Genomic DNA, 20,650 nt, shown 5'->3' on the forward strand with positions numbered 1-20,650 from the left:
TGGACGTGGTTTTCTGGCTCCTGGAACGCAGCATCCTAAGTGACACCCCTTTCTGATTTGATGCCCACGCCCTGCTTGCTCTCCTAGCTGAATCTTCCCTTTCCTTCAGGCACCCCATCTGCCGCCTCCTTCACGACATGCCCCCCGCCCCAAGTGCGGACTGTGCCCACACTAGAACATCAGCTGTGGTCCTCCTGTCGCTGCTCTACCCCCTCCTTGGACAAGCGTCTTTAAATACCTGCTCCCCAGCGTCCTCCCCGCCACCGTCTACCCTGCAGCCCCACCTCTCCCTGCTCCTTTTTCTTCTATGCACTTGTCGCCCCTTCCTTCCCATCTCTCTTGCTCACTTATTTCGTATATGGTTTTTCTGCTCCACAGGAACGGTGACTTCCACGGGGCAGAGATTTCCGGTTTTGTTTTTGTATTTTTAAAGTTTTTATCCCTAGTGCTTATGCAAGACCTAGCGAGTGGTAGGTGCTCGCTAAATCTTGATTGATGAATGACAGCCACGGAGCTGACTGGGGTTAGGGAGCCCTGCCGCCTTAGGGTGTGGCAGTGAGAGGGCCCACCCCTTCTGCCTGCTCCGTGGGGGCCAGAGGGGGGTGCGCCGGGAGGACGAGGACTGCGACAGTTGTCCTCCTTATGGGCCTCACCCCAGGCCCTTCCAGGGGTGGCCCCTGCAGGGATGGAACCAGGTCCCCTCCTGGCCCCACCTCTTCACCTGATTGGCACCTGCCTGGCAGGTGGGGGAAGGAGAGAAGCAGTCTCTCAGCAGACAGGAGGGCTGCGGGGGGAAGAGTTGGGGGGCAAGCGGCCCTTTGACTCGCCCCTGACTGTTCAAGGCTGCCTTTCCCAGACCAGGTGCCCCGGAACACCAGGTCAGGAAACAAGAGCGCCAAGTTGGACACACCTATAGTAGCAAAACTGAATCTACTTCCACACTGCGGGCTTTCAGTCTTTAATTTGCAAATCTGCTGTGCGGCTTGGCCCTTCAGACCCCACAAAGGCTAGCGCAGCTGGGCGGGGACAGCCAAGGCTGGACTGAGGGGGAGAGCCCCCCCCCCCCCCCCCCCGTCTTCCCTCCTTCCTTCTATTCACCTAAGACCTGGGGTTGTATCCAGACTCCCAGGGAGGGAGCCTGACACGCGGCCGTGACTCATTCTGGAGGAAGGCAGGGTCCACCTACTCGAGCCGCAGGGGACCGACGCAGCGGCCAGGCCCAGGGACATTCTGCGCGGCCTTGGGGGACAGCACTGCGCCTCCCACAGCCCCTGCGTCTTGGAGGACAGGCATACTCTGGCCCTGCCCCGGGTCGGGCCCGACTTGCATACTCTGGGAAAGCATGAACCGTCTAGAGCCAGTGGCCGACTTTCTGCCCCGCGGCGGCCCGCCTCCGCCCCGGGGGCGGGCCGGGGGCGGGGACCGGGGCTGCTGACAGCCGTCCGCGGTTGTGTGCTCAGTTGGAGCCTGTCTCCGGCTCTCTGAGGTCACCGCGCTCCAGGTCTCCCACAGCCCAAGTTCTTGGCTTGGAGCTCTCCCGCCGCCCGAGGTCTCCCGCGGCTTGAGGTCTCCGCGCTCCAAGGTCCGGCGCCCCGAGGTCTCGGGCCGAAGGTCTCCGCGCCACCATGCGGCTGAGAAGGTGAGCCGGCGTGCGGACGGGCCCTATGGGTGCGGGCCGGGGGCGGAGGAGCCGCAGTCAGAGCCGAGAGCGCCCCGGTGGCCGCGGCCCGGGACCCGCTCGCTGCGGCTCCGACGCTGGCTCGGCGGCTCCTCCCTCGCTTGCCGGCTGGGGGCGTGACCGGCAGGGGGCAGCGAAGGCCGGCACCTCGGGAACCGCAGTGGTGCGTGGCGCGCCCCGGGCGGGTTTCTGCGGAGGGAAGAGCGGGAGAAGATTCTGGAAGGAGAGAAGACGCGCCCCACACCCGGGCACAGGTGCGGCGCTTCACTCCTGCCCGCTGACTTCCCAAAGGGTGGAAGGAGGAAGGATGTGACCAAGCTGTGGAAACACCAAGGCCCCCCATGCACGTGGGACTCCTCCACACTGCTCCCCTTCTCTTCACAACCCCCCAACTCCCCTGACCCCCTGTCCCTCAGCAGATCCGAACTGAGGAAGGTGGGGCTGCCCGAGGGCTGGCATAAAGACAGCTTTGCTCTCTGGCCTTTTGCCAAAATAGGGCACGTTGTAAGTCAAAGCCAGGGCCTCCCTTGGTGAGCTGGTGAGGCACTCCCTCCCCAGGTGTGCCACCCACACAGTCCAAAAGCCTGCCCACACCTGGGTCACAGCCCAGTGTCACCCAGTTAAAAGTGTGTAGTTAAGATCATTCCCTCAAAAGAGAAACAAAGTACCGGAATGTTATAGATGTCAGCCACCCACACCCTGGAGCAGGTGACCCTGTTTGTGCTGGGGCTGGGGACAGGCTGGGATGTGGGGGGCAGTTGGGAGGGTTAGATAGCAGGGGTCCATGAGGGCCCCAGGGGAGGACCAAAGAGGGTGCTGGGCCGGCAGCACCCAGGGAGGGGGGCAAAACAGTCTCCTCTGAAAAAGCCCCACCCCTAGAAAGCCCCCAGATGTCCTGAGGGAGGCCCCTCAGACAGGGTGGACCTTGTGAGCCCTCAGTGGATGTGGGCACTGTTGGAGCAAGATGGGAGACCATAGCTTTGCGTTTTAGAAGGTTACTCTGGCTGTGAAGAAGATGGCCAGAGGTATCAAGACTGGAGGCAGGGGGTCCAGGGGAGATTATCACAGTGGTTCCCGCAGGCAAAAGTGGCATCCCCAACAGGGGAAGTGGGGGAGAGGAGAGCCCACCCGCAGGCCACAGGGTGTGGGGTGGCCCAGGGGCTGGTTTGAGTGTGTGCGTGAGGTTACTTGGTGTGGGGTGTATCTCCAAACAGACTCATGACAGCTGTCCTGGGCGGGGCAGAGGACTCCGGGCTCTGGAGCTCAGGGGACGCTGGGAGGTTCCCATGTGATAAGTCCTTTTACCCAGGAAGCCCCTGAGGCTTTCTAGGCAGTGGCTGAGAGAGGAGGGTTGAGGGTCTTCCAGACACTGGAAGTGCAGGGACATCCCAGAAGAGAGGTGCACCAGGTCCCACCCAGGGGCTGCCACCTCATGGGAGTCAGCCCCAGAAGCAGAAAGTTGTGCTGTGACTGAGGCAGCCCAGGCCACTATAGAGAGAACGGCCCCGCCCACCAGAAGGCATCTGGGAGGCCCGAGCGAGGTGGCAGCGGTGGTGGCGGTGGCAGTGGCTAGGCTGAGTCCTGTGGGAAGGGAAGGCGGCCGGGCTGAAGATGTCAGGAGCCTTGGAAGTCAGGAGAGGGATTTGCTGGCCCCAGGGCTGCCGCTGGAGGATCTGAAAGGAGGAGCTCACCCCATTGGTTTCAGAATGAGCATGTTCCTCCATGGGGGCTGTCTGGTAACTCGCCTGTCCCCGCCACTGGGCAGGTCGGATGTTTTCTGTCTCCACAGCGTTTCAAATGAAGCTGCTGCTATACATACCCCGCAAGCTGTTTTTCTTCTGATTTCATACAATTTCTTAGGATCCATCCCTGGAATGGCTAGGCCGCCAGGGTCAAAGGCGTGGCCTTGGTGATGGCTCTTGCTAGCCATGCTTTCTCATCACACACTCTCATTGTCTTTCAGGGGATCTGGTTACCTCGTGAGCTGGCAGGTTGCCCAGAACTGCCAGCTCCTCAGCCTTGCTATGCCAGGCAGGGAGGTTGGTGGTCTTGGCTCCTCTCCTGGAAGTCCCTGCAGAGAAGTCAGGCCTCCAAGGCCACTGGGCTGGCTCACAGTGGTGTATTCTCATTTCTGGGATGGGAGTCACCTGCTGCCTGCCTGTGGGAACCAGCTTGCTCCTGGTTGGAGGAAGCAAGTAACACACCTGCGGCCCTGTCTCACCTGCCTTTCTGCTTGTTTTCTTCCAGTCCTGGACTACTTCTACTGCTGCTCAGTGGCCTGCAAGCTGGTAAGTTCAGATGGTGCTTTGCCTCAGGTGTGAGGACCCAGCTCAGAGATGAGCTTCCAAGCCCTTTAGCTGCTGAGCTGTGGGGACTGCCAGGTGCAGGGTGTTAGGAGTGATCTCACCATGGTCCCTCTTACTTTTCGAGGGGCCAGTTTGAGAAAGCTGGACCCCCAAGCCTAGGTTAACATATGGGATTGAAGGCCAGGAAGGGAAATGCTTTCCCAAACTCTGTAGTTTTTGTTTAATTTTGTGATTGGCGTAGATAGGATATGGTTCTACCAAGCCAGGGCTTCTGTCTGTCTTGGTCTCTTACCCCAGTCTGCTCTGTTGGACCCTAAAAGTCACCAGCTTCTGGAAGTGCCAGGAACAGGGACGTGGCACAGCATTAGAGACCCAAGGCCTTGCTGAATCTTCCAGCCCAGAGGTGTTAGGATCAGTGGACACGGCCACTTTCCTGTATGCACTGAAGTGGTTGGACACACAGTAAAACTGTGTGTTACATGACCTTTTCTGATGAGTGTGAGTAGCATTACAATGTTGTTGAGAAATCATTTTCCTTTAAATGTCTGAATTTTTAAAAACTTCTTATTTTATGTTAATCGTAGGCTCCCAAGAAATAGCAAAAATAGTGCAGAGTGGCCCGGTCCCATCCCCCAGCTTTTCACATCAGGGTGCTATACTGCCAAAGCCAGGAGACAAAGCAGCTTACCGCTGAACATCTGAATTCTTAGAATGTTACTGCACCCTCTGTGTGTCTTATTAATAAATTACTTTTCTGTGTAAATGAATCAGAATTGGTGTTTGAGACTTGCAAGTAGGAAGCCCGCCTGCTTAGAGGAACTCCATGGTGAGGAGTCAGCCTTGCAAAATAAATTTTGGCTTTTTGAGTCATTGCAGGTATTCAGGAAAGGGAAGTCAGAGCGATGGTGGGCAGTGACGTGGACCTCGTCTGCGCTGACCCCAAAGGAAGCCATTTTGATCTGAATGACCTTTTTGTTTACTGGCAAATCAGTGAGTCGAACACTGTGGTGACTTATTACCTCCCCGAAAACACCTCCACGGACCACGTGGACAGCCACTACAAGGACCGCGCCCGGCTCTCACGGGCTGGCATGAAGCAGGGCAATTTCTCCCTGCGTCTGTTCAACGTCACTCCCCACGATGAGCAGAAGTTTCATTGCCTGGTGTTCAGCAAATCTTTGGAATTAAAACAGGTTTTGGAAGCTGTGGTCACATTGCACGTGGCAGGTAAGATCATCAATGCTAAGAGATCTGATTTCATCCCAGCCTTAGATCCTGGGAAAAGTATTAATAAAACCCCCTTTCTGGCACATTCACCTGTTTTTTCCTGTGAAGAAAATTGTAAGCTCTGTGAGTGGGCTGCTGTTCACCCACGTGTGCAGCTGAACTGGTTGAAAAATCATTCATCCCGTGAGAGAGTTTTCGGCAGTCCAAAGCAGACCTCCCATGCTGGCTGCCCTTGCCTCAAACTCCCCAACCAACTCAGACTAGACTTGTTTGTTCGTTGGAGGCTGGTGGTTGTGGGGATCGGGACCCTTGACCTTGGTGTTATAACACTGTGCTCTAACCAACCAAGCTAACAAGCCAGCCCTAAACTAGACTTTTTAAAATGAAATTAGGAGGGAGTGCTATAAAACACTTAGTGAGATCAGAATTTAGGAAAAAAAGGCAACCAAGGAGCTCAGGGCGGTGGGGAGACGGGCCGTGTCCGTTTCAGATGAATTGCGAGCTCTCTACGTCACCAGGGAGAAGTACCAGGTCAACATGAGGGAGGGGGGCTGTGGGTGCCGGTCACTGCCTGCCAGGCTCAGTAGCTCCCCCTGTTTTATTGGGGGTGTTGGGGGGATGACTCTTGGTCTGCTACTCAGACCACAGCCCTAGTCCTGCCTCTCCACCAGGGTCGGGGCATGGTGGGCTGCTCCCCCTCTGGCCCTTGGCACCACATACCCGTCCGTTTCTTGACCTGCAGAACCCTGGCATCCCTCATCATGTGTTTCCTTCCCATGCAGCGAACTATAGCATGCCCGTGGTCAGCACCCCCTACAGCCCGTCGGAGGACGAGGAGCTCACCTTCACGTGCACTTCCACAAATGGCTACCCGAGACCGAACGTGTACTGGATCAACAAGACAGACAACAGCCTGCTGGATGAGGCCCTGCAGAATAGCACCGTGTCCTTGAACACGCGGGGCTTGTATGACGTGGTTAGCGTCCTGAGGATCCCACAGACCCCCAACGTGAACGTCGGGTGCTGCATCGAGAACGTGCTTCTGCACCAAAACCTGACTGTCAGCAGCCAGACAGGTAACGTGCTTCAGGCTCTACACTCTAACCCCAACCCAGGATGGTGGGGCCATTGGTCACTTGGGAAAACTCGCAGACAGGAGACAAGTCCCTGCAAGGTGACTCAGCAGCAGCGTCAGAATGGTGGCTGAAAAGGAAGCAGCCCAGGTTGCGATGATGGAAACCACCAGGGTTGCTGGGGACAGGAACAGGGCCTCTGTCTGATGTGCATTGCTCAGCTCAGTCTTCATTGTGGATCCATTTTACAGATGAGGGACTGAGGCTCTGAAAGGCTGGGTCAGGTCTCAGAAGCCCAGGACTAGGCAGCAGCAGTAGCGTCATAGGGGAAGCCCACACCCGCGCAGTCGCCACTATGCTCTCTGCCTCTAGGCCTGCCCCTCTGGGGAGACCAGAACCCTGAAACAAGGGAACCCACTGGGCCTGGCTTCTGGCTCCAGTCGTCCCCAGAGCAGGGGTGCAGGTGGTGAAGCCTTCACAGAGGCCACAGGCTCTCCCAATCTATGTTCCCATCACCAGTGTAAGATGAGAGGCAGAAGCTGGTGGTGGGAGATGCTCCGGGAGAGGGGTCTCTGGGCTACCAGCCACAGAAAATAGGCCAGCGGGACCCACTACAGAACCCATAGGCCTGTGCAAAATGGAGATGCAGGCTCCTTGCTCAGAAAGTATCAGGAATCCAAGACAGTCACAGCAGATTGTGACGCCAGGTGCAGGCCCTTCTGAGCTCAGTCATGAGTCTGTGCAGGTGCACACCATGAAGTTAGCCTTGGCCACCAGGGTTCCCTGCAGGGCCCAACACCTCTTGACTCAGGGTGCAGCCCTGTGACTGGGTGTTCATGGTCTCTGAGCCTGCACGGACCAGGACAAGGGCTGCCCCAAAAGCCCGTCTCTGACAACTGCCCTCCAGCCAGTGTGCCCCTGGTGCAGCATGGGAAGGTGGAGCAGAAGGGTCTCTCAGGGCTGCACAGGGACCATCTGGGCAGCCCACAAAAGGCCTCATGCCCAGACCCACTGAATCAAACCCCCTGGCTGGCACCTGGCACCAGGATAGTGTTTGAAAGCCTCTGGTGAGTGCACAGTTGAGCTGCTGTCTGGGTGGTGGTTCTCTGGGTGTGTCTGCAGACACTGGACATCTGTAACATGCTCCCTGGGGCATGTGGCTGCGTGTTTGCCCTAGAGAACTCTCTGAGGGGCAGAGGAGGTGCATGTGAAGACAGGAGGGTGGAGCCTTCATGCACTGCTAGCGGGAGGTGAAGGGAGACCGCTTCTGTGCGGGGCAGTCTGGCGGTTCCTCAGGAGCTGAACGTAGAACTCCAGAGGGACCCAGTGTCCCACTTCCAGGGATACGGCCAGAGCATTGAAAGCAGGGACTCAAACACACACCTGTCCACGAATGTTCATAGCAGCACTGTTCACAACTGCCAAGGGTGGATACAGCCCAAGTGTCCACCACGGATGAATGGACAAACAGACCATGGTGTGTCTACACAATGGAATGTTACTCAGCCATGAAAAGGAATGCCGTCCTCATGCGCAGAGGAGCGTTGAGGACATTAACCGAGTGAGTGAAGCCAGGCATGAGAGGCCATACATTGTGTGATTCCGTTCGTGTGATGTGTACCGAGTGGGTGAATCCATAGGGACAGAAAGCAGATGTGGGGTTGCCCGGGGTTAGGGGACAGGGGAGATGAGGAGGGACTGCTAATGGGTACAGGGTCTCCTTTTGGGGTGCTGAAAAAGTTCTGGAATTAGGTAATGGCTATGGTTACCCTACATTGTGAATGCATGAAATGTCCCTGTTTACTTTAAAATGGTTAATTCTATGTTATGTGAATTTTACCTCCATTAGAAAAATCCAGGAAGAGCCTGTGAGTCCCTCCATCCCCCTCCCCCCCCCGTGTGAGCCCTTAGATTGGGGCTGGGATCACACCTCTCACAGGTGGGACGGGTAGGAATGAGACCCCTGGAGGAGAGGGAGCCTCCTCTGTGAGAGAAACCCTCCTCTCCACCCGCCTTGTATTTAAAAAAACCACAAAATCATGTCAGTGAAGTTCTGTGGAATAAATACTTCCCTGAGGAAATTCTCCTCTGAAGAATGAAAAAAAGACACTTTTTCTCCAAAACTTTTAAGTCTTGGGTATTTTCCTGTTTCTCATAGAAACTTTTATCGGAACCACAGAGAGGATCTCAGAGAACCCAGGCGGTGCCCGCGAGGAGAAGACTGTGGCTGTGTTCAGCGTCCTTGCCGTCTTCTTTGTGATTGTGGCCGTGGCTGTTGGCTGGGTGTGCAGAAGCCGATGTCACCATGGAAGCTACAGAGGTATCGGCACACATTTAACGTTTATTGTGTGGGTGTGAGCATTTTGCCTTTTTAAACTTCCTAGCTCTGTCCGATGTTAACTTTGTTAGAAATTTAGTTTTAGTAGCGTTAACATTCATGAGCATTAACCACTCAGACACTCCAAGGAGGTGGATTTGAAGCCCAGGCATCTCTTAGGTGCTGTGTTCCTGATACGGCCAAGCCAGAAGGCTCTGGAAGCAGTCCAGGCGCTCAGGTTCGGGTGGGAATGATGGACTCTGAATGTAGAAGTCAGGACAGAGTTCGTGTCTGTGGGAGTCGATCAAGGCTGTCTCAGCCCCCGACCAGGCTGTCTTGTCTGTGATCCTGGCAGCACCAGGATGGACGGAGGCAGTCTGCATTCACCATGTGAGGTGCAGCAGCAGTGCGTGCTGTGGAGGGTAGGAAGCCCTGCACAAGGGCCATGAGGGTGGTCCTGTAATGACGAGGTGGGGCTCTTCCTGGACACCCCCCCGGGGGGAGTGGAGCAGCAGCTAAACGGAGCCCAGTGGCTGCTGGATTAGAGTCAGTCCAAGGCTGGAGCTGCCCTGATGGAAGCATCTGTCCTGCTCTTGTGTGCACTGCTCTTGGGGTTCCCATTTAGCCAACACCAGTCATCCCATAAACACTTTCTGCCTCCCACAGGCCCACTGTTGACCCGGCCAGGCTAGGGAAGGGACCCCCAGGCCCAGGACACCGGGCATTTTAAATACTTCTCACACACACCCATTAAAACATGTTCCTCAAAAGCATGGTGGCCTGGGAGCCCCTCATCTGGAAGTCCATTCCCCACCTGGAGCTGGGAACTTCGGGGGAGCCATCCAAGCAGAGGGTAGTGGGTGCTGCCAAGGGCTCCAGACCACTGGGCTCTTCAATGTACCCCTACCCCCTACACCACTGCCCTGAACCTCTCTGGTTGGTCTTTCAGGTGCCCAGTCTGCGGTGCCAGCGCTGGAGCTCACCGGTGAGTGTGCCTCTGTCCCAGGCATGCGGCTGGCGGCTTACAGGCCCCCAAGGGCAGAGTTGTTTCCTTTAAGCCACTGCTGTTTCCAGAGCTATGGTGGTTCCCTCCCTGCTCCCTCGGGTACATATCACGTCCTGTGTGTGCTCTCTAGCACCATGTGATGGCGTTTTGTGAACACACACAGCAGTGTGACCCACCTCTTCCCAAGCTCCACCACGGTCAGCAGCCCGGCCTTGCTGCCCAGGGCCTCTCCTCAGCGCTCCCCATGGGTAGTCCAGACACCATCCATGTGTCTGATAGAATAGTTGTCACCGCATCTCTCAGGTGGCTCATGGCTGCTGGTGGAGATGTACCCCTCACAGTCCAGGAGCAGTAGTAGGTGTGGACTCCTGTCCCAGTTTGGGAAAATTATCCACACGTGGAGCTGCCAGTTACCCACCTGGCAGTTGTCTTGGCTGCGAAGGTGGATGGGTTTGCATTTGGGTGGCTGGGCTCATCACCTGGTCAGCAAGGGGCCCTTGCTGCACCCTGTTTCTCCATCCACGAGAAGGGGCTCCCTGTGGGCTTGGGGGTGTGGTGTGATAGGTTACATGACTTTCTGCAGGAGCCATGCCCCCCAATTTCAGATAATGCTGGAAGACCCCTCACTAGACAATCAGGGCCTGCCTGTTCTTAATGGAGTCAGCGAAGCACACGCTCTGGTCACGGCCCTGGTCGGCTCTCAAACCCAAGCCCTGAGAAAGTCCATTCCTCTGGCTTTGAAAGGGCAAGGTGTGGGCACCAGCGCTTCACACCCCTCTTTCTCTCCTCTTTCTTTCCAGACCAGGTTTGACAGGAGCTCACGCCCAGGACGTGGGTGGGGCTTCTGTGGATGCCACCGGGCCCGTGTGAGTGGCAGCTTGAGAATGGACTTGGACAGGCTGGTGGCAGAGGTGCCCCGGGTGTGCTGTCACAGGACAGGAGCCCGGGCTGGAAGGGAGGCGTGGCCCCTTTGAAAAGGCCAGCAGCGGCACACAAGTATCCCCACGTGAGTGGGCGCCCCACCTTTGCTGCCAAACTAAGACAAGAAGGGGGTTCCGAGCACCCATGGAGCTGGTGTAGTAGCCCCAAGCTCTCCTCGGTATCCCAGACCTGTGCCACGGGACACGTGGTTTCTGACACTGAAGGAAGGGTGTCCGGTTTGAAAAGAGGAGTGAGGTTGCCCACTCTGTTCCAGGACCTCTGTTCCAGGACCTCTGTTCCATCTGGAGCCACCCGAGGAGGTTTGCAGGAGACATGCAAGTGCAGGGAATGGGCAACACTGTAAAACCCTGGATGTTCACTGGGAAGAAAACCTGACCTCACATGTTTTGGTCAAAAGCTAATTTGCTCTCCTAGAAGCGCACAAGTGGGATTTTGCCAGAAGAAAGTCTGCTGCTGGGGCCAGCATGGGCTGGACGTGGGGGTCTCCAAGCTCTTGCTGTGAGGCATGGAAGAGAGATACCTTGGGGAGGAGTGAAAACACAGCTCAGCTGGGACTGCAAACACGCATGTGCAGCAGACATGGGTTTTGCCACGTGGTCGTCAGAGTCCTTCCAAGCAGAACTGAATGAGCGCTCAACTGCCAAGCTGAGGGCACCAGTGCTTGTTACAACAGATTGTGTTTCTACCAAAAAAGTCCCCAAGCGGGCTTTTAAATGGGTGTGATGAGGGTACCACCCAAACTTTAATGTGAAGGCATCAAGAGATCTGTGTTGTTGAGAGAGCGTCGTTGTCACTGTCAGCCTGAGTAGGCATATGGAATGGAGACACATGGGCTGCTTGGAGATCAGGGAGTGGGGGAGCAGGAAGTTGGGGAGCAGGGAGTTAGGGAGTGGGAAGTTGGGGTGCAGGGAGTTGGGGAGCAGGGAGTTGGGGTGCAGGGAGTTGGAGTGTGGGAACTTGGTGCGGTGCCCATTTGCAGCAGCTGTGAAGAGATTCCAGGATAGGCCCGTTGGGCAGCCGTGCTTCCCCAGGAGTCCCTGAGCACTGAGATTGAGGGTCACAGCCCACCCCTCCACCTGGAGGCCTGATCCTCAGCAGACCCTGAGCGTCCCCTGGAGATGCTCAGATCCAGGGATTTCACAGGCAGGATGGTGGCAGCTGAGCAGGGAGACAGTCTGCTGGCTCCACCTTTTCCTATGAGGTGCTGTTTTCCTCCTGCAGGGGGAACAGGCAGGAGGCAGCTGCCCAGCTGCACCATGGGCCTGCAGAAGCTTCTACCCCTCACACCCAGGGACAGGGGGGTGGTCCTGATGGCTGCTATCATGCCACATGATGGCAGGTTCTGCCTGGACCCTGTGTTCACAGGGGTGGCTGCAGCCATGCCCCCTGTGGCCTGGTGCCCTGAATCACCATCTCCCTGCTGGTCCCGAGCCCTCAGCCGTGGCCCTGACACTCCCTCCCTCAACACCTTTCATCTTTCCCAGAGGTGGGAGCTGCTCTGCTCTGGTGCTTGGGACTCTGGAAGACTGCCCAGCACGTTAGCATTTGTGAGCCTTGTGCCTTCAGCCTGAAACATCGCGATTTGCCCTATATTCTGTGTGATAGGCTGAATTCCAGTGTTTCAACAGCTAGTTCCAGAAACCTGACTTAAGAGAACACAAGATGTAAACTACCTGTGTCCGGTGGCCTCTGTCAGTGTGGCGAATCCCTGGTGCAACCAGCTCAGCTGTCCTTGTGGCTGGGCAGTGACAGGACCATGTGTTTCCACTGCTGTTCTGGGGAACCTGCCCCTGCACCAGTGGTTCTCACCTGGGGATGGTGGCTCTGGAACAGCCATCCAGGCCTGGGCACCCCAAGAGAAGGCCACTGTGCAGGTCCACTGCTGACTGGGGCCCTGGGTGTCACGATGCTGGGCAGGTCAAGAGCCACAGGGTGGTCTCCCACTCGCAGTCCTCCTGCGGAGCCCGCCGTCTTGGGGCTGAGTCCCACTGTCTGGCCCCACAGCAGCACATCTGTCTTTATCTCTCTCCAAGCCCAGATTTCTAAAACAGGACACCTCTAACAAGAGGGCATCTGTTCTCGTGGTCTGGGAATAATTTTGTCCCTGGGAATAATTTTGTCCCATTCCCCTCCCACAGCCCAGAGTTTAGGAACCCCAGGGGGTGTGGTCTTACCATGGTCTCACTGGCCACAGCATCACAGCCCACCCTGATGTCCCAACCCAGGGCTAGAAATCCCTACTACCCACAGGCCCAAGATCTACAGGGAGCTCCTCCGCCCTCCTGAATCCAGGCCTGAGGCACTCTGGGCTGGCTGCTTTCCTGAATATTCTCCAGGGCCTTGGACAGTCCCAATCCCCAATGTTGTATCCAGTCTTATGACTCTGATGGGAGAGGGGCTCTTTAGAGACTAGTAGATGTTAGCGCTTTCCTTGAAACATTGATCCTGCCTTAGTCCGGGGTATAAGCCACCAGCTAGGGGCTTTTGTGAGGAGGTGTGGGGTTGGGGCGGCTCCCAGATGGTGTGCAGCTTATCTTCAGGCCAGAGGCATGGCCCGGGCTCTGGGGAGGGGGCTTCTGCCGCTGCCAGGCCCCTCACTGGGAGGGTATGGCACACTCCTCCTGGGGGCCCCGTGCCCCCTGCGCTGCCATGGGCGAGTGTAAGCTCAGCTGCAGGGGCTACACTGAGAAGCTCAATGCCTGGAGCTGCGCCAGCCCCCGGTGGTCAGCCCTCATGCCACCCAGGACCAGGGGCTGCTGCCCAGGACGAGAAGCCCCAGAGGAGCTGGCTCCCGGGATGGTGTGCATGGCCCTGACCATGGCTTTCAGGGAGAGACTGTGTGGAGGGCCCAAGCCAAGAACACCGAGCTCCTGCCTTTGCCCACCCGCCCTCTGGGGCCCTCCTGGCCCACCGTTTCTGGTCACCTTTGTGCTGTGATGCATGCACAGGTGGTGCCGCAAGCCCCACCTCCCTGCCAGGAAGCAGCTGGGCTGACCCTCCCCACTGCCCCCTGGCTGCAGTGTCCTCATGCAGCCTTCTGCCTGCACTGCTGTGTCCTCTTCTTACAGACACCAGCCGCAGGATGCAGGGCCCCCCCTAACCCAGTACAACCTCACTGTAACCTGATCCCATCTACAGACGCTATTTCCAAATACAGTGACGTTCCACGGTTGTAGGTGGACATAAGTTTTAGGGGGACACTGTTCAGCCCACTACAGTGCCCGAGAAGAGGAGGGAGGAGGATGGAGGAGACGGGAAGGGGTCATGAGGAGAGGGAGGGTCGGGAGAGGAAGGAGACTGGAGCAGGACGGAGGGCTGGGGACACCGGGCTGCAGGGTCCTGCCCAGCTGGCTCCAGACCCGAACGTGGGACTTGTAGGCTCTGTGCTCCATGTGGAGCAGGTGGTGCTGCCCTGCCTGGACTCTGCCCCATCTGACAACCACACCTGGATATGGCCCCCGTCACTTCACCGCCCAACTGTGCCTGCTCCCAAGTCCCTCCCCGGCTGTGGCCCCGTCCAGCTGGTGAATCCCAGAAGCTCGCCGTGCTGCCTGGAGTCCTCCCATGTGCGTGGGAGCCTCTGTCCAGCTACGCACAGTACAGGACCATGGGCTCCCGCTGCACGACACACCCACACACACTCACCGTGTTTCGTTTTCATCAAGACCCTCTCTCTCAACCAGGCCCTGACGGTTAGGACTTAGGTTTGGCTGCAGCTAACGTGAGAGCCTGCAAGGGGGCTGCAAGGAGACGGGGCTAGCTCCCGGCCACTCTGACCCCACTTTCTCTGGGCTTGCCTTGGGGCCCACACCCCTTCCCCGCTGTGTCAGACCCTACAGGGGGTGTCTGGACACGGCTGCAGGAGGGGTGGGAAATGGAGTCTTTGTTCTCGGGGAAGATGGACACGGCCGGGCTGAGGTTCTGAGGGAAGCCAGGGGTGGAGGGGAAGCTGGGCAGAGGGAGAAGTGGCTGGCCCTGGAGGTTACCTGCAAGCATGAGAGGTGTGGTGGGAAAGAGGCCAGCACGTGGTCAGGGTGCCCAGGAGGGGGACGGGGTTCAAGCTCAGGAGCTACAGCCTCCAAAGACTCAGGAGGATCCTGTGTAGCCCCAAACACAGTGTGATTCCACTGCCCTCCTGCCGGCCAGGCCCTGCACGGGCCACGGAGGGCCAGCCTCAGCCCAGACTAAGATGAGGTCAGTGGCTTACCTTGGCCCAGTTAGAAAAGCTGCTGGTTAGAACTTTATTCCAGACTCCAAATCAGGAAACTTTAGAGCTACACATTGGTTTTAAGGGGAAAAAAAAGTTATCTTAAAAAAAAAAATCACTTTTTAAAATAATAAAGCATTTGATGAATTGCAGAGCCATGGATTTAACCAGTTTCTTTCACTTTTGTAAGTGAAGCATGATAATCCCTGGACAGCCACAACCCTGCCGGACGCTGTGTGTGCCGTGCCTGGCTGGGGAGACTCTGTTCAGGTCTGGTGTGCCCAGGGTTTGAAGGTGTCGTAGTGCCTTTTCATGAGCACCATGCAGGTGTTGCAGGAACACTGTGACCAGGCCACATCACAGGCCCTGACACTCCCATGAGTTTGAAGCTTCTTCCCACGTCAGGACTGCGAGTGCAACACAAAGGATGACACAAAACAGGGAGCCCTGCATTTTATCATGCACCATGACTGCACCTCTGAGCATTCCTGGCAGACATGGGCTTTCACACCCAGGATCCTGCTGTGAAGAGCAAGACAACTGCCACCTCTGACACTGGGAGTTACCACAGCCACTGCAGAGACCTGGGTTACAGCTGGGTGTCCTGGGCTACAGCTGGGTGTCCTGGGTTACAGCTGGGCATCCTGGGCTACAGCTGGGCATCCTGGGTGTTCTGGGCTACAGCTGGGTGTCCTGGGTTACAGCTGGGTGGCTTGGGTGTTCTGGGCTACAACTGGGTGTCCTGGGCTACAGCTGGGCGTCCTGGGCTACAGCTGGGTGGCTTGGATGGCCTAGGTGGCCTGGGAGGAGGCTCTGCCATCCACCAGGCTTCAGAAGATGTGGGTTCTGGGGATGCTACTGTGCTGCTGTTGGAACCCGAGATTATGAGACTTTCCAAACCTCAGCCACTGCACAACCAAGATCTGCCAGGGCCATTTGCACGAAAGCATTTACATGTTAGAATTTCAGGGACATTTTTGGTTTATACCTGTGACTTATCATAGTCTTGGATCCTCTACTTTTGGTTTTATAACTGATCGGTTTCTCTGTTCACCTTCCAATAAAACCTCCTAATTTGAAGGGAAAAAATCACTCCCTGTGAGTCTCAGCATGACCTATTTAGGAAGGAAGAGCATTCACAGCACTGTCTTCTTTAACTCGTCCTCCGTGGGGGTCGGGGGCAGTGGGTGGGCTCAGAGAGAGGTGAAGGAGGGGACGGATGCACAGGCTGGCTGCCTGCAGAACCAGCGATGGAACCCGGGGACACCCGCGCTGTGCCTTGCGGCAGTAAAACTGCACAGACACGGGAGGCATTGTTTGTAGAACATTACTCAGTGATGGAATAGACCCGGGAACCTGTTAGCCTCTACGATAAAATGAAGTATCAAACAAAAACCAGTCGCGTGTACAACAATAAAGGGCACATGGGAAGAATTGGCGACCCGGAGCGCACGAGTCTGGGCAAAGCTGCCGGCTGCAGGAGGTGAGACCTGCCCTGCTCCAAGCACGAGCTCGGGTTTTTCTTGTCCTGAAGAATCATGATGAAAAATCAGAATTAGCGAGTTTGACATCGGTGAGGTACTTCGTTCGGGACTTCACTCAAGGGGCTGCTGGCTGGCGTGCTGGCCTGGAGTGGACTTGACCCCTCTCGGGAGAGCTGGGCCTGCCCACTTGGGAATGAGCACTGGCTGAGACTTGCTTCTGGGGCAGGTGCTGGGCTTTGGGGAACATTGTAACCATTGTGGACATTCGTGTGGACCAGAGGAGTCTTTGGCAAATATCAGAATGCAGCCACAAGCCACAGGGAGAGCTGCAGAAGGCCCAACCTGCCACAAGAAAAAGCAACAGACCTGTAGTTAAAATTACCTCCCTGAGCCTCCTGAATGCCTTTGGGACCTAAAGGAGGAAGTGACACTTCCCTTGCCTAAGCAGCCACATCAGAAAGGACCCTGTCCTGGGAGGATTTCCCAAGGCCAGCTCCAGCATTCAACTCGGCGCAGGAGATGTACGTGCGCTCCCTGGTTCCACAGCAGCCACAGTGAGGGTTGGGACCCAACAACAGAGTTCTAGCCACATCCTCCAAGGAGCTCAGCCCCTCTGTGCAAATGCGGCGGGGCCCTGTATCCAGCTCCTAAGGTCCCTGGGAGGACAGTGAGGAAGGACGTGGATGTGTCTGGAAAGTGAGAGGATGCTACAGGATGGTAGGCTTGCATGGAGCACTGCCCTCCTGCTCATGAACCAACAGATTCTCTGCAGATGGAGGGCAGGGAGGTGTTTCCAGATACCTCTCTGAGTCTCGTCCTCTGCCTGGGCTGGGTGGTGACAGTCCCCCAGCCTGGGGCGGGTGCCAGTGGGGGAAGGCTGACTGAGCAGAACCCTCGTTGAGTCTGGGGACAACTGTTTGCCAGCTGGATCAGCCCCATCCCATGTGGCTCACATTGAGTTTAGGATCGTGGTTTGCAAATGGTAAAGCGATAAGCAAGAGTTCTTGTTATGAGCCATTCCCAGCATTCTTTCGATGGAGCCCATGGGGTTCCAGAGAGGTGGCAAGGTGTCGGGAGAGGGGCACAGCCATCTCTCCTATGTCCTCGTGGAGGTTCTGCAGAGGACTATGCCCTGGGGCTGCCCATGCACTGGGGCCTGGGGGAGACATGCTGCCCCCAGTGCATGCCAGCGAGTCAATCCCCCACGCCACTGGCAGGCTGTGTCCACTCAGCAAGCGAGCAGGTCAGCGAGGGGCACCGGGTGAAGCAGCCCATGGCAGCAGTCAAGGTGGGGATGGGAGACTGTGGAAGACCAAAGCATGAAGTTAAGTAAATACACAAATTAGCTTTGTAATTGTTTGCAGCCCGCAGCCCAGAACAGTGGGACGTCCGGTCCTTCACTCCTCTGGCTCTCAGGCCAGTCTGTAGTCTCGGCTCATAGAAAAGAGGTCAGGCTAGTTTACTCAAACAAGAAGAATATTTGAGAGACTGTACCCAAACCCAGGGGCTTCAAATCTTCTGTTTGGTCCATAGGTCTCCTCCCTTCCTCCTCCACACTCCCACCCCCCAGCCCAGTTGGGAAGGGGATGGAAGCAGGAGATGGAGGGAGGGACAAAGAGAGGTAGGGGAGGGCGGGGTCTCCTTGCAGCGCCCTCACGTCCTCAAGGTTAGGCTGTGCCCAGATCAAAGGCCAGAGCTGTCCTTCTGCAGGTACAGGCCCCCACCCCACCTGCCTCTGTCCACTCGGCTGAGCCTGTTTCGCTCTGTTGCTTGTGGATGTGTACACCCACGGCCTTGAAAACAGCCTCCTCGATTTAGCTACTGGGGTCTTGCTAACAGCAGCTCAGTGACTGGCGAGTATTTGCATGGCACGTTGGAAGTCACAGTTCACCGGACCCTCCTAATAACACTCTTGTGCAGGTAGGACCAGCGTGCAGCTCCTACCAGAAGTGAGGAAACCAGAGCCTGTGTCACACTGTGAGCAACAGCAACTTCCAATCCCACATTCTAGCCCCTTTCCACTGGGTCTGGAACATCCCTGCCAGGAGGCATGTGGCCTGCGTGCCTACACGCCTCAAGCAGGTTAAATCGGCAACACACATCCTGGGGACCACATTAGAACTGCCTGGCAGTTTTTAGCAAAGTTCCATCCAAGGCCAATTACAGAAGGTCTGGGGGTGGGACACATGCCTCAGTGTTTTTGAAGCTCCCCAGGTGTGTCTCATGTGCAGCCAGGTTCTCACCAGCAACCAGCGCAGCCATGCTCAGCTCCTGGAGGACCCAGAGCAACAGTGACCACACGGATGGGCTTAGCACGACAGAACATGGTCCCACACCTGGATTTTACTGAAGAAGAGAAGACAGAGGTGGGGAATGGGATGGCCTTTGCAGGGTTTGTGATCTAAGCAGGAACCCAGTTGGGATAAGGCCCAGGCCACGGCGAGGATGGGATGGGCCAGGCACCCTCACTAAGGGGGCCGACCCTGCACCTGCTCAAACCTGAGTGTGTCCCCTGCCTCACCTCAGTGCAGGCCCTGCCAGGTCCGAGACAGGGAGACAGCGATGAAATGCTCAGGCATCTGGCGACAGGTGTGCCAGGGCTGCTAGCTTGCCCGTGGCCACACAGGAGTAGCTTGCGGTATTTACACCACAGAAATTGGCAAACACCACGAGTCAGGACTTGGTTTTTGGCTTTGTTTTGGAGTGCTGGTTTACCAGCACACACTGCTCCCTGGTCTCTGATGCTCAACTCTGAGCGCAGGACCCTTTCCAAATTATTTGTCTGCATCTTCGCATTTCATGTCAAAAAGTCCCACCTTGTGAAGTGCTATTCTGTCCAAAAAAATCCTGCTATTCTGACAAATTAACCAATGGCATTTTCCTTAAATAACAGTCCTTTACATGGGGCTCATGGTTTACTCGCAAAATCCATGAATAAATTGTCTTTTTTTAAGAAAAATAACTGTTGAATGACTATTTCCCAAAGGCCCTGTATTCTGAACATCCCAGCCTGCTAATGGCTGTCCCTAGGGAAGCCCCAGAAACTGTGATCTTTTCTCAAGAAAAAGCCCTCCGCTCCTGGACATGTAACTTTTGTGGCTTGAATTACAGCAGCTCATCTTGATAAAGGGAATTTCCATCAATTCGTTAAAGGTTTTTTTAATGGTCGCTATTTTTTACACTCTCAGCTGAGGCCCCGTGTTTGTCTTTGTGAGATCCGAGATCCAGGAGAGCCCCTTCTTATGAAACTGTTCTGCTGAAGCACTCGGGGGCTGCTCCGGGGGTGGCCTTCTATTCATTCATTCATTCATTCAGCATTCGTTCAGTCATAGCACATTCATTCATACAATTCACTTACTCATTCATTCATCCAGTATTCACCTGTCCCTTCCCTGAGAATGCTGAGGAGGTGCAGGACCTGTTCGAGGCACTGGAGACATAGTGTGAGCTACACAGAAGTCAGGTAAACAGGATAATGTCAGGGTGACCAGGGCTCTGGAAGAGAATACAACAGATCATGGAGAGAGGGAGAAGTGTTCTGCAGAGGTTTCTGAGGAGGTGACATTTGTCCACCCCATGACCTTCACTCATTCCTTCACTCATTCACTCCTTTGCTTCTGTCCTGGGTGCTGAGAGTGCATGGACAACTGTGACACTTGCACTTCCCGCTGCGGGGCAGTCCTGCTGGAGAGGTGGACACATGTGAGTCACTGATTGTCTCCCAAAGGGCTGGGCCCGGGGCTGACAGAGAAACCCGCCTGGAATGTTCTTCCCCGGTGGTTGGGGGAGGTCTGCTGAGGAAGGGGCTTTGGAGAGGGGGAGGGAGCAGGGCGCCCTGGCTGGACTCTCACCCATGGTGAGCAGGAGCATGGCCTCTACCACCCTGTCTCCCGAGACAGAGGACAGTGGGCTTAGCCTGAGTCAACGGGTCATTTTTATAATTAAACTCTAAGTTGATCGAGATGTTTGCTCATCAGTGCAGCGAATGTCCATCCTTTCTCCTGTTTGTGGGTGTCCTTTGCCCGTATTGTCATGTGTTGCTGTGCCCGAGTCCTCAGCCCACCCTAAGGGGTTTCTTCCTGCTGCCAGGTGCACCTCAGTGATTGCCCCCGGCTTGCCCATCCAGAGACCTCTGTGATTCTGCTGGCCACAAGGTGACATGTCCACACAGGCCCCATGTTCCCAGGGTATACCTGCATTGGTGGGGTGTCCCAGGAGAGCATGGCTGGGGTCCTAGGTCCCCTCTGCACCTTTCATGAGCAGGAAGGGGGTGCCCACCCTGTCCTGGCATGACCCTACCCAGCTGCTGGAAAGGTCTGAAATCTCAGGCTCTTAGCTCTCCAGGGCCTGCCTGCCACAGGGCTGTGGTTAAACTGCTGCCAGTGTGAGTGGGGCTTGTGTGGTTCTGAG

General features: G+C 56.3%; 1 protein-coding gene across 4 annotated transcripts; it reads left to right on the plus strand.

Annotated features, from left to right (window-relative positions):
• The first annotated feature begins 1,201 nt into the window (after nucleotides 1-1,201).
• ICOSLG (inducible T cell costimulator ligand) lies at nucleotides 1,202-11,335 on the plus strand. Of its 4 annotated transcripts, XM_063097944.1 has the most exons (7): nucleotides 1,202-1,639; nucleotides 3,926-3,966; nucleotides 4,852-5,211; nucleotides 5,994-6,287; nucleotides 8,443-8,604; nucleotides 9,551-9,586; nucleotides 10,408-11,335. In XM_063097944.1, exons 1-7 carry the CDS (start codon nucleotides 1,626-1,628, stop codon nucleotides 10,416-10,418), a joined length of 918 nt encoding a protein of 305 aa, XP_062954014.1. In that variant the 5' UTR covers nucleotides 1,202-1,625; the 3' UTR covers nucleotides 10,419-11,335. The 4 variants fall into 4 exon arrangements, with proteins under 4 accessions (XP_062954014.1, XP_062954006.1, XP_062953995.1 ...); XM_063097936.1 differs by lacking the exons at nucleotides 9,551-9,586; nucleotides 10,408-11,335 and adding an exon at nucleotides 9,373-9,544 and having other exon boundaries at nucleotides 8,464-8,604; XM_063097925.1 differs by lacking the exons at nucleotides 9,551-9,586; nucleotides 10,408-11,335 and adding an exon at nucleotides 9,373-9,541.
• The last annotated feature ends 9,315 nt before the right edge of the window (nucleotides 11,336-20,650 follow it).

The sequence above is a fragment of the Cynocephalus volans genome, chromosome 1, assembly GCF_027409185.1.
Source record: "Cynocephalus volans isolate mCynVol1 chromosome 1, mCynVol1.pri, whole genome shotgun sequence".
Taxonomy (NCBI): Eukaryota; Metazoa; Chordata; class Mammalia; order Dermoptera; family Cynocephalidae; genus Cynocephalus; species Cynocephalus volans.

Bases quoted from the DNA above. Each gene is read 5' to 3' on its own strand.
- ICOSLG (XM_063097925.1), top strand. The intron at 5,212-5,993 runs GTAAGATCATCA...CTTCCCATGCAG, and splicing joins GGTCACATTGCACGTGGCAG to CGAACTATAGCATGCCCGTG. The intron at 8,605-9,372 runs GTATCGGCACAC...GTTCCTCAAAAG, and splicing joins TCACCATGGAAGCTACAGAG to CATGGTGGCCTGGGAGCCCC.